Below are 19,723 nucleotides of genomic sequence, written 5' to 3'. Positions count from 1 at the left end.
TATTTAACTATTATATTTATAAAAACATAAAAAGAATAACAAAGGTTTTTATTGTAAATTTTCTACTATTCCCATAAATTGTGTGTTATTAGATTAATTGCATGAAAATTTTCTACACAATCATTAAATACATGAGGATCATAATAGTGTTTTTATGTTTAATAAAAAATTACAACATAAGAAACTTTGAAAATAAAGTTACATAAAAATTGAATAGATATTTGATAATAAAAATATATTAGAGAAATAACATTTTCTTGCTACATAATTCTCAGAAAAAATATTAAAAGAATAGATTTTTTAATTTAAAAAAATCGTTAAAAATATCAAAATAATATATATTTAACTATTATACTTATAAAAGTGTAAAAATAATAATAAAGTTTTTCATTGTAAATTTTCTACTATCCCCTTAAATTGTGTGTTGTTAGATTAATGGCATTAAAATTTTCTACACAATTTATGGGAAATCTATTCATTAAAAATGTATATATGTTTGATGATAAAAATATACTTATAAAAGTGTAAAAATAATAATAAAGTTTTTCATTGTAAATTTTCTACTATCCCCTTAAAATGTGTGTTGTTAGATTAATTGCATGAAAATTTTCTACACAATTTATGGAAAATCTATTCATTAAAAATGTATATATGTTTGATGATAAAAATATATATTTTATTTATATACCTACAAAAGTGTAGATAATTGGCCATGTTTTCCAATTGTCAAAAGATAAAAATGATCTCCTTATCAATACAAATCCAAAGATTCAATAAAGATATATTTGTAAATTTCTAATTGTTGTAAGTGTAAAAATGAAATATCAAAATTTTTTATTTATTCCACCTAATATATAATTAGCTAGTAGCCTAATTATTCTACATAATAATAACTAATAGTCTAACAAATGCTAATGAATTATCACTACAATATACATTGATTGTAATAACTTATATCACTTTAAGAATAAAATGTAACTCCTATATTAATTTTCTCAAATAATCCATCTTTACACTAACTTTAAATATTTATCATTTTAATTTTCTCTTCTACATGTTATTTTATGATTTTAATGCAATTTTGTAATTATATTTTAGTATAGTTTCTAATTAAGTAATAAATTATAGTATCACAAGAAGATATAAGAAAAAAATAATTATATATGCAACGGTACAAAAGTTAAAAAAGTTATGTGGAAGGTTAAATAATATTTAAATTGAATATTATATGTTATATTTTATTATCAGTATTATCATTTCATTAGTTTTCATAATATTTTGATGAGTTAATCACAAATATTTTAAATTGATAATTATTTTTCATTAGTGTGCTTCACTTATATAAATTATGATTTATGCATTTATAAAATCCCTAATTTGGATACGTGGTACTCAGATATATATATTTTCAAAATTTGTTTCAGTTCAAATCGTTCTATATACTATGCTCATTATAATTTATTATATAACATAAAATTAACGACTTGAATTTTAATTTGAGAAATAATTTTGAAAGTAAGGTATATAAGTTCTTAATTAATTTATTCATCTAATATGACAAAATACTAAACCAATATAAATAAAAAAAATGATTCAAATTATTTTTTAAAAAAAATCAATTTTAATTTTTATTAAATAATTAATATTTACGTGCATCGCACGTGCTTCTTGCTAGTCTATATACATATAAAAGTGTGGATAAAGGGCATTGTTTTCCAATTGTACAATGACTAAATTAACCTTCTATACACACTTTAAGAATAGAATGTAACTTCATGTATTAATTTTATCAAATAACTCATCTTTATACAACACTTAAATATTTTATCCTTTTAATTTTCTCTCTACATTTTTTTTCCAATGATTTTATTGTAATTTTGTAATAATATTTTTAGTGCAATTTCTAATTAAGTAATAAATTATAGTATTACAAAAATATTTATGAAAAATTTATAACTATATGTGCAATAGTAGAATAACTAACCTACTTTATGGGTTTTTTAACAAAAAATTGAAAGCAAAGAGTTTAATTTTGATTTTAGTAAAGAGTTTAATTTTGATTTTAAAAAATCGTACGATTTCAAAACAATTTGAAAAAAATGATCTATAACGAATATATATGTTATATGCATAATTATTTTTTTAAATTGTATAACTAAAAAATTACATGTATTGCTTGTAAAATCAATCATCAATCAAAACTTTGATATGTAATTCATGAAAAGAGATTTAATGAGCAATCAAAAGACTCTAGGTTATTTTCTACTTTAAAACAAAATGTGATATAATACTTATAATAAGTATATTATTATGATCATTGATTAGCATTTGTCAAAGAATCAGAATTTTTACATATGATATTTAATATTTTCATGTAATTATTTTGAAATCAAACTAATTAATTCAATATATAAAAAAATAACAATTTTTTATGAAAGTTTATTTCTTTTGTTATATTTCAAATTTTAATTGTGAAAATCATATCAATAGTTTAAAATCTATATTTAATAATTATTATACGAGTTTATTTGATATTTATCATATAATCTTATTTGAATGTGCATTTCTTTACATATATTGATTTATTTATTATTTTAAATCTTATTTAACAAGAAATTAATAGTCATCAATATTAGTCTACGAAAGATCGATATATAGAATTTATTATCCATGATATAAAATTGTAAAAATAAAAAGTAATAAATTCTTTAGGAGGTTAAATTAAATATTATGAGTTATATATTATTATCAATATTACTATTTCATTTGTTTTAATATTGTTTGTATGTGTTAGTCACAATGATTTTAAATTGATAATTATTTGTCTTTAGTATACTTCGCTTTTGTAGACTATGATTTATACATTGATAAAATCCATAATTTGGTTGATTTTTATGTTATTATACGCGGTATTTGAAAATATAATGTTTTAAAAAAATTTGTTTCAGTTCATTTTGTTATATATATTATGTTCATTACAATTTATTATATAGCATAAAATCAACTGCTTGATTTTTAATTTGAGAAAAAATTTTGAAAGTAAGTTATATAAGTTCTTATAAATCATCTAATATGATAAAAAATTAAGCCTAGATAAATAACAAAATGATTCAAATTGTTTTTTAGAAAATTAATTTTTTTAAATTTTTTATAATATAATAGATATTACGTGCAACGTACGTACATCATGCTAGTATATGTAAAAAGACTTATATATGGAACGGAGGGAATAATAATTCAATTTTGTGTTGCCCTTTTCAATTCAAACACATAAATTTTTTTATGCTACAAGTATGATATTGTTTCAAGCTAATATAACTGTCTGCACAACCGACGAGATTTACTTATCTCGAGCAGAACGAAAGTACAAAGAAACAATCAAATATATCAAAATAAATTTAAAAAACTACTTACAATCAGCTGTACTCAAACTTGAGACCAACAAACTCTCAAGACTTCAATCTTAACCATTAAGTAATGACCTTGCTTTCGAACACAAAATTAGAGTATCTCATGATGGAGTAGTTCTTTTGTGAGACGGTCTCACGAATCTTTATCTGTGAGACGTATCAACTCTACCGATATTCACAATAAAAAGTAATCATCTTAGCATAAAAAGTAATATTTTTTCATGGATAACCCAAATAAGATATCTGTCTCACAAAATACGACATGTGATGTGAGATCGTCTCACACAAATTTTTGCCTCGTTGTGATGATGATCATATTTTACAAGTCTGCCTAATATTTAAGTTGATGCACGATTCACAATGTACACGGGGAAGGAGAGAAATAAAATTAGATTCTTGAAAACTACTTCCTATTTAAAATAGATATATCAATTACTGCAGTAAGCATGCAAAACTTGAATGCTCAACGTAGATGTATAATCTAGTGTGGGTATTTTTTCAATTATTATTGAATAAGGGAGACAAAATTAGGGCAAATAATTAAAGAAAGGTGGCAAAATTAGGGTTTATGATTTGGGCAGCGGGGCAAGCTCGCATTGAATGCCACACGTTTTTTTGGGTATCGAGGCTTCTGCAGAAGCAGCAGAAAGAGAAGGTGGGCAAAGCTGACTTTACCTGCACCATGTTCGAGATAATGCATTTCTAGTCAATTTTTTTATTAGATATTTCATGTGATCTTAGAGTAATGCGTTAGACTTAACGATGTAAATGAATCAAACTATTCGTAAGTTAATCAGAGTTTAGTTCAATAAAAAATTCGTTTGAGTTTATTTGTTATATATATACCAATGATATATATGTTTTACTAGCTTGAAAACGAGTCGAGCTCAAGTCAGTCTTGTTAAACATGATAAACGAGCTATTGAATAACCAAGCTCGAGCTCCGACTTGATTATCATGATAAACGAGCTTTTAACGAGTCGAGTTCGAACTTTTCGCTACTTACTAATTTCAAGATAAATTTAGCCCGAGCTTGATCCTTTATCAATTTTAAATAAGTCAAATTCAAGTCCGATGCTATTTAATTTAGCTTGGATGGTTTACATTTCAAATTAAGATATTAAAGTAACCACGTTTGGTATGACACATGACTACCCTAACAACATATTTTATACATAAGTGTCATTTTTTTTTGTACTTGTTAGTAATTTCGATATCTCGGACCAATTATTCTTCTTTATTTTTCTTCAACCAACTCATCCAGATAGAATCAATCACTCTCTAATTATTTATCCACAAATTTTTATACGAAAAAAATCATGAATAAATCAAATATTTGAAAATCTAGATCTTTTAAAAAATCATAACTAGATCATGTCTTTGAAAAATAAAAATGTATTATACACAAGCAGTACACGATATTTGTGCATCACATTATCCACGCGCAATTCATATGTACTATAATGCTTGTATATACTTAAATATCGATCGTTCGTTGTTTTATAAAAAATTATAACTGATGATAACGGTGCACCTCAAATTTTTTAAGTCATACCACAGTCAAAATGTTACGGTTTTATCCCTCTCCAAACAAATTATATTTTCTCATAAACAAGAAAAGAAGAATCCTACTTTGACACTCCGGAGGAGTCCTTTTTACATTTTACGGTCATTTCATGATATAGAAAACAGACCAGTGTGGTCTACTTTCTATATATGTGGATGAAACAAAACACAGCCACAATACAAAATGTCTCAGCTGTCTCAAACAAAATTTTTTTAAAGATAGGGGAAAATTTTTGATTAAAGAGCCAACACTTTTTGTTCTTAAAGCACTGCAGAAGTTGAGGCAAAAAAGAAAAACAATATAATAAATTACAAGAAGATTCAGAAAGAAAACATAACTAGTGGCGGGAGGAAATGGGAAGGCCGCCTTGCTGTGATGAAATTGGTGTGAAGAAAGGGCCATGGACTCCTGAAGAAGATATCATATTGGTTTCTTTTGTTAAAGAAAATGGTCCCGGAAATTGGAGGGCTGTTCCGAGTAAAACAGGTGGGTTGTATATATTTCATTTTTTCTTGGAAAAAGTACTGTTCCTTCAAATTTTCACTTTTGAATTATGAAAATTTTATTGATGAAAGTTTACATATGAATACATCTCCGGCTGATCTCTCCCACTGTTTCTATTCTTTTTCTTGCAGCAAGAATATAAATACTTTCTCAAATGTTTCACTTTTGAAAAAGGAAATTTGTTTTTGCAGGTTTGAAGAGATGCAGCAAGAGTTGCAGGCTAAGGTGGACCAATTATCTTCGACCAGGGATCAAGAGAGGTAGCTTCACTGATGATGAAGAAAAGATGATTATTCAGCTTCAAGCCCTTTTGGGAAACAAGTATATATGCTATGCTACATTAATTATATATATCGACTACAAAAACTAATTAAATCTTTATTGGATATCCCTTACATTTTGTAGCAACCATGTTGTTCTGTGTGCAGATGGGCTGCCATAGCTTCTTATCTCCCGGAAAGAACAGATAATGACATCAAAAACTACTGGTACACTCATTTAAAGAAGAAACTCAGGAAACTCGAAATCGGGTCCGGCGATCCGTCCACCCTCGTCGAATTTTCGCCGAAAAATTCGCACTCCATCTCAAGAGGGCAGTGGGAGAGGAGGCTACAAGCTGATATAAACACAGCCAAGAAGGCCCTTCTTGATGCATTATCATTCGAGAGTACTAATGCTAGCCATTCTTCTCCTGGCCAGGCATTTTCTTATGCATCCAGCGCTGAAAACATCGCCAGATTGCTTAAAGATTGGGTCAGAAAGACACCAAAAGCTGAGGAGAAAATTCATTCCAAGTCTTCAAGTACTCCAAATTCGTCTAAATGTGACACAGCATCGAGTGACGATCACATCCTCACTCCTGGGATCAAAAGCAGGAGTGGGATTGATCTGTCTGAAGCGTTTGAATCCTTGTTTGGATTCGGTCTGGCTTATGAATCATCATGTCCCGAACTTTCGAGATCCGTTTCGGATAGCAAACCGGACCCAGATCAGTTCGCAGTGCTGGAGAATTGGCTGTTTGATGATCAAGCTAAGGAATATTTGACAAACTTCGATTTTGATGAAGATCAAGGTACGTATAATATAATTTAGCACTTGACTTCAACTTTCTTCATGTTTTTTTTGGCGTTAAATCAATGTAATCGAGATGATATGATTCGTGTCAATCATCTTCGCGCTAGTTTTATTCTTGATCTAACATGTTGTACAATAATTTTTTATTCATGTTTCTTTCTTTGATATTTAAAATGAATTTACTTGATATTATGGAAGAAGACCAGCAGTGGCGAGCAATAAAATTGCAGCTCAGAAATCTCTTCCTATGTAGTAATTGGTATCATATATATCACATGCATGATGGATGATCGTACGTACATACATTGCATGAATGCAGGATTAGGCATAAATGCAAACATGTGCAGTGTTTGAACCTTTTTCCCCTGTAAATCAACGCAACTTGCCCATTGACTTCACGTCAATTTCCTTGAAAAATAGTTAATAGATTCCTCTTGTAAATTGTAGCTTTTGGTCTTTTAATTAGTTTACATTTTTACAGTAATGTAATTTCCAAAAAAAATTCCTATTTTCTCTGTATTTATATATGTATGTGTATGTATCGGAGTTTTTCTATGCTACATCGAGAAAATTATTTTCAGGATGACGTGGACCAAATTAGATCCCAAATTGGATACGTATGATTAACACCTTACAGAAAATGGGGATGACTTGATCCTTAACGTAGAAACTAGAAACCATAGACTGCCGTTTTGATAGTTGGAGGATTGGAGCCAGCCTAACAATAATTTTACTTTAAAAACTTTTTTTTAGTTGTATGATAAAATTTTATTATTGGATTATTGGTCCCACGTGCTGGAGGTGTCACATACTGGAGATGTCACAATCACAAATCATGATTAAACAACGCCAATTCACGCACCACATCTTTCCTGCATGAATCTTGCTTTATCGCAAAATACTGCTTCTTTGGACCACGCGGATCATGGATAGTTTGCACAACATTTGACTATTTCGGATAAATAATACTAGCTAAATAATATCCAGTGTCATATTTTTTTATTCCAATAGTATAATGAGCCAGAGGAGCAATTCTTTATGCAAGATTGAAAAATAGATGGAAGACTGTAAAACATTTATATCATTATTGGTTCCAGGCGTACCAAAATATGCATTACATATCCAAAGATCGTAATCAGCTACCGCTTCTAAAATGATTGGAGAACCACTACGACCTGCATATTGTCTCGCCCAAGTCGTGGGGAAATTTTTTCCACCTCTAATGCATACAGTCCCAACATTCCAGGAAAATGTCGTTGTTTGCCAATATAGAGAAGTCTAGCAACATCATTGGCAGTAGATGATCTCAAGTACTGCTCCGAAAATAATAAAAGTATTTAATATGTACAATTTCTAAACTTATCTTAAAAAAATAGAACAATAAAAGCGGTTCACGACACCGGTTCTGTGAAAAAAGTTGTTACATGTCTTCAATTTGAGCAGTTTTTCGAATGCTCCTAATAGTTATTATCAGTAAGAGCAATTTATAGAAATTGTTTATACGACCAATACTAAAAGTATTCAATAGGTACAATTTTTGAACATATCCAAAAAAATAGAGCAATAAAAGCGGTCCATGACACAGAATCTGTGAAAACCGCTGTTATATGTCTTCAATATGAGCTGTTTCTGGAATGCTCCTAATAGTTATAACAATAAGAGCAATTGATAGAAACGGTTTGTACGACCAATGCTAAATATATTCATAGGTATAATTTTCAAATCAGTCCTAAAAAACAGAGCCATAAGAGCGGTCCACAACACTGATTTTGTGAAACCGCTGTTAAAAACATTCAATTAGAGTAGTTTTCAAAATGATCCTATTAGCTAAATCTATATGAGCAATTTATAGTAGCGGTTGATACACATCGCTACTAAAAATGCCGCAACTAAAGGGGTTATATGACTTATGAAACCATTGATAAAAGTAAGAAAATAAAAACGATTTAAGTAAAACCGATTTTGTTGTTCAGTTTTCACGAATAATTTTAAAAGTACTCCAAAAAAACTGCTTTTAAGAAACTAATTTTTTTGTAGTGAGTATCAGAGAAATCATGCAGAAGATATCGGAGGATACGCCGTGGATGGGTGCAGAGAATTCATGCCATTTACCGAGGAGGAGTTCACCTGCGCTGCCTGTGGCTGCCACCGTAATTTCCACCGGCGCGTGGTGGCGGTAGAGTGGGTGTCGGAGTAATTCCTCCTCAACTTCAAAAGACACGTCATGAAGTATCAATGATGGTGGATCTGTGAGGTAGTGTGTGCTCTGTGTTTTTTTTATACATATTTTTAAAAATACAGGATGATGAAATAGGACCAATGAGTCGTAAGATAAGGAGTTTGCAAACGATGCCGGTGTCTTATGTTAGAAAAAGAAAATTCTCGTGAATTAGTATGTGAAATTATTTGCATTTTGATGAAAACTTGGGGTTTGTCAATTATTAATTTGGTTTGTTTCCAAGTGTGAAATCAGATCTTTATTAATTTGATACTTGAATTTTAAAAACACAGAGAGAGATTTAATTATTTACTCGCAATTGAGCACACACGATGCGCGCGTGTATATATTATACACACATGAAGACACACATCAAAACTTTAATAGACGGATTTTAGTCATCGAATGAAAACCTTGATGCATGATTCGGTTATTGAGGTTAAAAATCCTCTACAATTTTCAAAATAGTGAGAAATAATGCGACTTGAATTCCTATCAATATTAATAGATTCTTGGAGGGATGACGTTTTATTAGTTATTCATGTCACGCCCCGAAACTCGGGATTGACACCGACGTTGTTTAACAATCACACAATTGAAACAACAAGCCTTTCGTAGCACAGTATAAACCGAAACCAGTTTATAATTCATAATGAAATAAATATTGTCTTTACGATGTCAAAATCCAACGAAATAGTAAATAATGCGGAAGCGTCTTACAATTTATTAAATCATAAATTCGAACATAACTACTACTGGTCTCGTGAATCACCATCCCCAGAACTGTTCGGACTCCTCTTCCTCAACCTGTTCTTCGGACTTATCTGGGAAAGGTTGTAAGGGGGTGAGTATTTTGGGAATACTCAGTAAATGAGGGACTTTGAACACAACATAACCAATTTAATAACATTTTCAAAACATATCATAACGTACATCATGCTTTTCATAATCGTAACGTAAATTCCATAACGTAATAACACTGCGATTTTTCACCTTTAACGGTTTACTGACGTCAGTCCCTAAGTTTTAATCCTCTAAGGGGGCGAGGCCATAAAACAGTTCTATCCCACTGTTAAGGCCATATGTTGGAATTCCACCCATTTTCAGTTTTAATCCTCTAAGGGGGCGAGGCCATAAAACAGTTCTATCCCACTGTTAAGGCCATATGTTGGAATTTCACCCATTTTCAGGGAATCCTCACAGTGTCAAACATAAACGTAATAACTTTCGTAAAAATGTATAGACAAAACGACGGTACTCGACCGTATTTTTAAACCACAAAACCGAAATTTTCATGTGCATAAAACAAAATTTAAAACAGCCCACTTACAGTGTATTTTCTTGCTAAAAACGTGGATGATTGGCTTCGGGATTTAGATCGCTCCTCGCTCCTTGTCCGGGCAGCGCTTCGGTTCGACTTTAAGGCTAATGTTGGGGCGATATTTGGGCAGAGTTTGGCTATAGAGAGGTTGCTGAATTTCGAAAATATGCAGCAAAATTTCGAAAACTTGGTGTAGGAGAATGAAAGGGATGATGGAGTATTTATAGGTGAGGAAAAATGTCTAAATTTGGCACTCAAATAATACCATAATTCATGTCATATCTCACAAATTTGACTCTAAATCCTTGCCCAATTTCGAAAATTGAGTTACCTAGGTTGTGAGGTTTTTTTTTTTTTTTTTTTATTCCCTAATCCATTGCTCTTGATTTGGCTAAAAATATGGTTGCTAGATGGGAAGGATTTTGAGCAACCCTTGATGATTTGCTTCCTTTTTATCATGTATCTACCCATCACAATATTTAGTCATATAATCTTGTAGGATTTCGAAAATGCTTGTAATATAATGCTTCAATCCTCTAGATTTTGAGGGATATCTCAATCTTGCAAATCCCCTTCCCAAAATTTCGAAATTTGCATGCCTTGGTCCTAATTGGATTGACTTAAGATTCCAAAAATCAATTATTTTTCCATATGTATATCTTGTTTAATACAATAAATCAAATCTTAAAATTTTAATATAGTTCTTGATTGCATGCAAAAAAATCGGTTCTTACATCCCTCCCTCCTTATGAGAAGTTTCGTCCTCGAAACTGGAGTTGGCCTGGTCTCCAAATAGGTAGGGATATTCCTTTCCCTTACAATATACTACCGCATTGTTTCTTGCTAACCAATCCATTCCTAAGATGATACCGAAATCGACCATGATCAACTGTATCAGGTCGGCTCTAAAAATCTAATTACCAATACTGATTTTTTTTTTCAATCTCTGTAATTTCGTCAGTCTCAATGGCTCTACTAGTAGGTGTGGCTAGTTGGAAAGGTTCGGTTAGCTTATCGGGCTTACGTCCTAACTTCTTACCAAATCTATTAGATATACAAGAATGCGTAGCGCCACAGTCAAATAACACATAAGCAGGCACTTGCTGAAAAAATATAGTACCTGTCACAACATCGCTTGCATCATCTGCCTCCTCCTGCGTTATGGCAAACACCCTGGCATTTGGTTTGTTCTCCCGTGGTTTATTGGCATTCGCCCCTGAGCTCGACCCGTCTCTTTTACCTGGTCCAGTTGTTTTGTTGCTGGCGGCTGGACAATCTGCCATACGGTGCCCTGGTTTTCCGCATCCAAAGCAGACGCCGCTGGCTCTACGACATTCTCCCAGGTGTCGTAAGTGGCAAGTTGGGCAAGGCTTAATGGCCTGGTAGCCTGAGGCAGGCGAAGGCCCTTTAGATGGTTCACCGGAATGGTTCGGTTTCTTGAACGGCTGACTGCCATGAGAGGACTGATCATTCATAGGCCTTTTGTTCCTAATCTCCTTCTCTCTGCGCTGGATATCAGCTTCAGCTCGGATAGCTGCGCCCATCAGGTCTGAGAAGTTCGCAGGTTGGTAGACTGCCAAAGCCGACTGTATTCTGCTGTTCAAACCCTTTTTGAAGCGATGTAATTTCAGAACTTCGTCCGCCATGATCGCCGGAGCATAAGATCCTAAGGCGTTGAACTGGGAGGTGTATTCTACAACTGACATGTCGGGAGCTTGACTGAAATTCTCAAACTCACTTAGTTTCTGCATTCTGAACTCGGCGGGATAATACTGTTTCAGGAAAGCTTCCTTAAAATGTTGCCACGTGATTGGTCCTGCAGCTGTCACGGCTGGCGATATTGCTTCCCACCACTTGCCTGCTCGATCTTCCAGGAACGGCACAGTCACGTCCAATTTCAGTGCCTCAGGAACTTCCAATAGGCGATGTTGAGTCTCTACACTTTTCAGCCAACTCTGGCTAACTTCAGGGTCAGCGGCTCCACTGAAGGTTGGACACCTATTCTTGCGGAGTGATTCATAGTGGAACTTGATTCCATTTGGTGGTGGGGGTGGTGGTGGCTGATTGGCGTTCTGATTTTCCAATCCTTGTAGTGTTGTCGCCACAATAGTGGCTATGGCCATAAGATCAGCTTGGCTTAAGTTGACTGCCGGCGGGGGTCCATTCCCTTGGTCGTTCTCCTGTCCGCCTTCACGGTTGGTATTATCATAACGCGGGTTGCGGTTCTGTCTTGGGGGTCTGCCGGCCATTTCCTACAGATTGCAAGTTCTAAGAATTTGTTGTACGGGTAAAGTTCATACAATAGATTGTGCTGAAATAAATTGAAATCAATGAACCAAATAGAACAAATATTGATTGATTTCTAAAAGAAAGAACATGACCAATCTAAAGGAAATAAAAGTCGTACTGAATAAAATAGCAACAACGGAAAAAAAAGTAAAATAATAAAAAGGAAAATTCTCAGAATATCAAAAATAGGACAGAATATAGAGTCAAGTATATGAAAATAATTAAAAATTCGAAAATTTCCAAAAATAGGAAGTTTTGAGATAGGCATATGGATTCGAAGAGTATGTCGAGAGGATTTCAGATCAGTTGACGGAACCAAATTCGGAGTTTCCTACGAAAAATCGAAGGACGCATGCTGGCGGGTTGACTCGTTGACTCGGCCGAGTTGACCCGCCGGGTTGACTCGCCGGAGTATGGTCGGAGCAAAGGCGTGTGTCGGCGAAGGGGTCAGGATCACGGAACCGGTGGTGGCACGGCAAGAATCGGTCGGAAAGCTACCTAATTTGGCCGGAACTCGCGAGAAATCGGTTGACTTACTCGAAATTGGGCGTTCCCGATTGGTTGATCCGAACTCAAAATTGATTCTTGGGAAAATTTATCCATGGATCTTATATTGTTTGGGTAAAATTAATTGAAAATCAGAATATGGTTTCGTAGGGTAATTTGACGAAATAATATTCGGCGTTAGGGTTCGTACGTCAAATTCGTAGATCCGAAATTCCGGTTTCACCCGAACACGAAATCCACAATTGGTTGAGGGCTTTTGTTCGTTTTATCGAGACGATTCTGAAACTGGTCTTTGATCGAAGAAAGGGTACCGGAATCGGCGGAGAAGCGGCGCGCGCTAAGGGCCTGTTTGGCCGAAATTTTCCGAAAAATATATATATATATATTTTTGAAACTCGATTTTTCCCACTCGGATTATGAACCTGGCGGCTCTGATACCACTTAAATGTCACGCCCCGAAACTCGGGATTGACACCGGCGTTGTTTAACAATCACACAATCGAAACAACAAGCCTTTCGTAGCACAGTATAAACCGAAACCAGTTTATAATTCATAATGAAATAAATATTGTCTTTACAATGTCAAAATCCAACGAAATAGTAAATAATGCGAAAACGTCTTACAATTTATTAAATCATAAATTCGAACATAACTACTACTGGTCTCGTGAATCACCATCCCCAGAACTGTTCGGACTCCTCTTCCTCAACCTGTTCTTCGGACTTATCTTGGAAGGGTTGTAAGGGGGTGAGTATTTTGAGAATACTCAGTAAATGGGGGACTTTGAACACAACATAACCAATTTAATAACATTTTCAAAACATATCATAACGTACATCATGCTTTTCATAATCGTAACGTAAATTCCATAACGTAATAACACTGCGATTTTTCACCTTTAACGGTTTACTGACGTCAGTCCCTAAGTTTTAATCCTCTAAGGGGGCGAGGCCATAAAACAGTTCTATCCCACTGTTAAGGCCATATGTTGGAATTCCACCCATTTTCAGTTTTAATCCTCTAAGGGGGCGAGGCCATAAAACAGTTCTATCCCACTGTTAAGGGTCATATGTTGGAATTCCATCCATTTTCAGGGAATCCTCACAGTGTCAAACATAAACTTAATAACTTTCGTAAAAATGTATAGACAAAACGACGGTACTCGACCGTATTTTTAAATCACAAAACCAAAATTTTCATGTGCATAAAACAAAATTTAAAAAAGCCCACTTACAGTGTATTTTCTTGCTAAAAACGTGGATGATTGGCTTCGGGATTTAGATCGCTCCTCGCTCCTTGTCCGGGCAGCGCTTCGGTTCGACTTTAAGGCTAATGTTGGGGCGATATTTGGGCAGAGTTTGGCTATAGAGAGGTTGCTGAATTTCGAAAATATGCAGCAAAATTTCGAAAACTTGGTGTAGGAGAATGAAAGGGATGATGGAGTATTTATAGGTGAGGGAAAAGGTCTAAATTTGGCACTCAAATCATACCATAATTCATGCCATATCTCACAAATTTGACTCTAAATCCTTGCCCAATTTCGAAAATTGAGTTACCTAGGTTGTGAGGTTTTTTTTTTTTTTTTTTTTAATTCCCTAATCCATTGCTCTTGATTTGACTAAAAATATGGTTGCTAGATGGGAATGATTTTGAGCAACCCTTGATGATTTGCTTCCTTTTTATCATGTATCTACCCATCACAATATTTAGTCATATAATCTTGTAAGATTTCGAAAATGCTTGTAATATAATGCTTCAATCCTCTAGATTTTGAGGGATATCTCAATCTTGCAAATCCCCTTCCCAAAATTTCGAAATTTGCATGCCTTGGTCCTAATTGGATTGACTTAAGATTCCAAAAATCAATTATTTTCCCATATGTATATCTTGTTTAATACAATAAATCAAATCTTAAAATTTCCATATAGTTCTTGATTGCATGCAAAAAAATCGGTTCTTGCAATTCAAACGTGGAATTCCTACGTATACAGATTTTATCTGTGAGATAGGTCGATCTAGTCCATACATACAATTAAAACTAGTGCTTTAGACATAAAAATAATGATTTTTCATGTGTTGATTCAGGCTGGAGACCAGTCTCACGATCATAGGATTTTTTGTATAGGAATGTAATATGGAATATTAAGATCGAGTTTCTTATTATTCTCAAATGTAAGTCAAAATCGATTTGAAAAATCATCCACGTATAACAGTTTCTGTATTTACTATATTATTAAGCATGATGACAATATATTTTAAAATTTGGCCTGTGATAAATATTCATTTTTTACAATCATATCAATTCTAATCGAAAAAATTATTATAGAACATTCTAAATCTTGAAAAAAAGTAAAATTATTTTGCTTAAAAATTGTTTTAATTATACAAATTATTTAAAAATCTCAAAATTTTAATTAAATAAATTACATAGCAACAAAAATATTATATTTATAAAAGTATTAATTAATAAGCTCACAATGTGTACAAATTATTATAAAATATATATAATTATTGAGTTGATTTAATTATGATAATAATAAGCTACGGTTTTATTGATCTTGTGCGCATAGTACTAAGCTCGGTGCTAACGTCTTGTGCGCAAGCACACATATAACATGCATTTCGATTGATGTGAGATTTGATTTAACAGAAAATAAAAAATCATCGTATAAAATCATATTATATTCTTAGAAACAATAAATAAAATGAAGTCATTTTATATTACTTTTTTTTATCCCAAAACGAGACATTTCAAATTTATTATTCTCTTGTCAAAAATATTAAAATAAACTTGACTTATTATTGTTTAAAGCAAACTAATTTTAGCAAAATAAAATACATTTTGACTCAATAAACTATTTAAAATTAGTTCCATCGGATTGAACAACACAAATAATTCTTTATTGATTAACAAAACTACTCGTATGTAAATGAAAAAATAATTAAACCTTTATATATAGAACATGAGAATTGTATTTTTGCTCTTGTATATTTGAATATTTGCAATTTTGGTACTTTGTGTTATAAAATATAAATCTTATTTATACATTTTCTAATTTTTAGTAATTTTAGTTATTTTTTATTGGAACATAAGCACTATGCCATATCAGTGTCACATTAATGTCACGTCAGAGACTAAAATTGTGGGGAAAAAAAGACAACAGACTAAGATTAATGTTTGATAACATAGAAGACCAAAATCGCAAAGAGACAAATATATCAAACCAAAAATACAATTTTCTTGTATAGAACTAATATATCCAATGATATTCTTTCCTCAAATGAAAGTAATCTAACCTATTGATCGGTGCATGAATAAGTTCAAAGTCTTTGGACAACAAACCTGTGTTGAAGCATAGTTCCAATGTGCTTTCTTCATTTATACCTCCTACGGCCTATTGGACTAATTTGCTCATTCTCTACTTCATTTTTGTGAAGGAGATTCCTCTCTAGGAGGATTCCAGCAGATGAAACACCTGAGGCGCCCGCGTCGTGTTCTAGTAGCCTTTCATTGTCGGTGTCGCTACAATGAGGAAATCATTGTTGATCATGTATTATGTGGAAGTAGTGAACTCGATATTGTCTGGAAATTCATTGTCGTACATTTTGGTATCCAGAACTTTGCTTGCCTTGATTCTAAACAGGATTTGCTCCATCTTATGAGATTTTTCGATTCGACTTGCCAAACACGTCTTCTCTCACTTACTTATGCATCATTCTTTAAGAAATGTGTTATAGTCTAGCATGTCACAAGTGTGTAGATTTAGGTTATCTACTTTTCTTTTTGTTAGCTGTTGGTATCATATTAATATATTTTATTTTTAAATTATAGAGATCATTTTGTAATTCGCATATTCTAATTAAACAGTCATTCTTGTAAATATTGCAAGCATTTTTAGCAAAAAGACAAAGAAATCTATCTTTATCAGATTACTTATAAATGAGTTTATAAACGGATTCCGCGTATTGAAACAACTTCGATCTCAAGGGGACTAATTCAATGGGAACACATGTTTTAAAACAGTTTGACATGATCAAAGCGGATAATACTTAAGTACTGAGTTTCAAAACTATACTACCGTTGAACTATGATTGCCAATAAACTAGCTAATGTTGTTAATAAGTGATGGTACAATATATTTACGAATCAAGTCGAATATGAAAAAAAAAAAATTTAATGCTCGGATTCATAATGAAATCATAATTGTGTTGGCTAATTTGTGTTAAATGACATATGTAGATTTTAATCTTTAAACATCTATAATATATATTTCTCAGCTGGAACTTGAAAATTTATTAATACAGATATTTCTATTTATGTTGAAATATCTGTATTAATAATTTTTCAAGTTCCAGCTGAGTATGATTTTCTTCCTTCTAGAGTTATTTTAATTAAAGAACTTTAAATAGTCGACATTACAAATTTGTAACAATTATTATTTATATAATATATGTTACATCTATTAAAATAAAAAACAATAAAAAACTTTATTTCCAAAGCTTTCAACATCTTTTTTAGAAATTTAATTGCGATTATTCGACTTGGCATGCTTTTTGGGTCAAGCATTTGTGCTGACGCCAAAGCCCAAAATCAAATAGCTAGCATCTATATTATATATAAACCATTTTTGAGTCTGTGTTACACTCACTCAGTGGACAAAATAAGCCTTAAAATTATTAATTAATGTACAAAACTATATATATATAAATATATTCACTACATCAGAAGGATTGGGGTGTTAGTAGTAAGTATTTCGATTTTTGTCAATTCCTGTGAATAAAACAGGTGCCTGCAAAGATTGTTCGATAATAGATTCGACCCGACTCAAACCAGAATTACTACTTAGAATATACGTAGTTTTACCAACGGGTTTACACAAGATTTTACCAAGTTAGTTGCCAGTCCAATCATCCTATCCACAAAATAATACGAAATTTCAATGGGTACGATATATTTTGTCTTGATAATTTAATTAGTTCATCAAAGGGCAAACAAACTGCCCAATAAGTTTGAAAATAATTTAAATAATATTTTTTGGTGGGAGCGATTATATGCCGCAAACTCCCATTTTTGGGTCCCAATTCTGAAGAAGATCACAAAATCCCATATATATATTATATTTGGGAAAAGTTGTGGATTAGGAGGGATGGTTTCAGAAATCATGTGTCTGTGAACGAGAAGCTGACACACTAATTAATTAACTCACCAGCTCACCAATTATTTATTTTATATATATATATTTATATTTATATTTGTTGTCAAAGTTTAGATGGTGGCCTATAGTTGCTTTGCAATTTATCAACTTTATTTATTTATTTTTATTGAGAAGACTACAATCAGGGAAAAAATTGGTTAGAAATTAAGAAGCATCCATTCGTGGCAAATTCGTGTTGAATTATTTTTTTATGTATGATTGAAAAGAGTTGAGTTGTATTGTTATTATCGTTCCGCCGACTTTGTTATAATTCGAATATTTTCTGTGAACGGGATTGGACTTTGTGTTGTATGTGTGTGTGTTTATGTTATATCAAGACAATCACGTAGTTTCGAACTAACACAGTAGACTGTAAATCACGCTATTCATATAAATAGTATTTAACAAATTTTTTGTGATTGTCTTGTCCGACAAAGTGTCAGTAGAAAAAATCGAGTTTATAACTATTGATCAAACGTTGATTTATTTCACGACTCGGACACCCATAAGAAGCAATACCGAGTATTCCTTTTCCGTAATTGCAGGTGACATGTCACAATTGATATGCTATGGTTCTTGAAATTTGAATTCATTATTATAATATATTATTGTTCTTATTATTATTATTATTTAAAAAGAAATTTGAAATGTTAGATAGTCTTGTCCTGTAAGTTGCCACAGCTTAGATTCATTAATAATTATTGCAAGATTTTGGGACCTCTCCATCATAACTAACCAACGCGCTTCTAAATTTTTGTTAAAAAAATATACAATTAATGTCATTTAACATGCATAGTAAGTCTTTTATGAGACGATGTCATGAATCTTTATCTGTAAGACGGGTCAATTCTAATGATATTCACAATAAAAAGTAATAGTCTTAGCATAAAAAATAATATTTTTTCATTGATGACCCAAATAAGATATATGTCTCACAAAATACGACCTGTGAGACCGTCTCACACAAGTTTATATTTATGATACAACAAATTCTATTTAATTTTTTTTTAACAAAAAGAGATCAAGCCTTATTGAATTCGTGTTAACGTACAAGAATACACAGACATTATATATATATATATATATATATATATATATATATATATATATATATATATATTCAAAAGATGCAATGGAATGATACAAGTCTAATTAATATTTAAATAATATTTTTCTTTTTTTTAAATAATAAATGGTATTTGTCTTGAGAAATATAGTTAATGAAAGATAAGTTTTATTGGATTTATGTTGATGTTGCTTTGAATTACAGTTGACTCTATTATCATATTTAACTAAAACTGGTCTTATGAGTATTACAAATCCACCACAATAAATTAAATTGGTCTTTTACTTGATAGGACGTAACATCGAACATATCACCAATGTCTGAGCCGATCCACAACTGAAAGTGCAATGCAAGAAGTTAGAAATATATATCTTTCCTTAAATCGAAAATTTGCACGAGTTTTTGCCTAATTTCTCCAAGACACAACCCCTCATTTTTCCCCTTTAGTCATTCTAAACAAAGCTCGCCTTTCACATGGAAGTGCAATAATTTATGGGGCTCCGTCACATGAAAAAAATTAAACACATGCATCATTATCGGATTTAATTCGCAAATGTTTTATGGGCAAACA

At 32.0% G+C, this 19,723-nt stretch overlaps 2 protein-coding genes across 2 annotated transcripts; one reads left to right on the top strand and one right to left on the bottom strand.

Moving 5' to 3' along the window:
- The first annotated feature begins 5,012 nt into the window (after positions 1 to 5,012).
- On the top strand, positions 5,013 to 8,791 carry LOC142538861 (myb-related protein 306-like). Its single transcript, XM_075644157.1, has 4 exons — positions 5,013 to 5,463; positions 5,673 to 5,802; positions 5,910 to 6,553; positions 8,593 to 8,791. The coding sequence occupies exons 1-4, from the start codon at positions 5,331 to 5,333 to the stop codon at positions 8,733 to 8,735; spliced, it is 1,050 nt and encodes a 349-aa protein (XP_075500272.1). The 5' UTR covers positions 5,013 to 5,330; the 3' UTR covers positions 8,736 to 8,791.
- A 2,220-nt stretch (positions 8,792 to 11,011) lies between these two features.
- On the bottom strand, positions 11,012 to 12,343 carry LOC142538318 (uncharacterized). Its single transcript, XM_075643664.1, has one exon. The coding sequence runs from the start codon at positions 12,341 to 12,343 to the stop codon at positions 11,012 to 11,014; it is 1,332 nt and encodes a 443-aa protein (XP_075499779.1).
- Between the last annotated feature and the right edge of the window lie 7,380 nt (positions 12,344 to 19,723).

This window comes from Primulina tabacum, chromosome 3 (assembly GCF_025594145.1).
Source record: "Primulina tabacum isolate GXHZ01 chromosome 3, ASM2559414v2, whole genome shotgun sequence".
NCBI classification, from domain to species: domain Eukaryota; kingdom Viridiplantae; phylum Streptophyta; class Magnoliopsida; order Lamiales; family Gesneriaceae; genus Primulina; species Primulina tabacum.
Note: the sequence above shows the minus strand (reverse complement) of the source record. Positions and strands in the feature narration are given on the sequence as shown.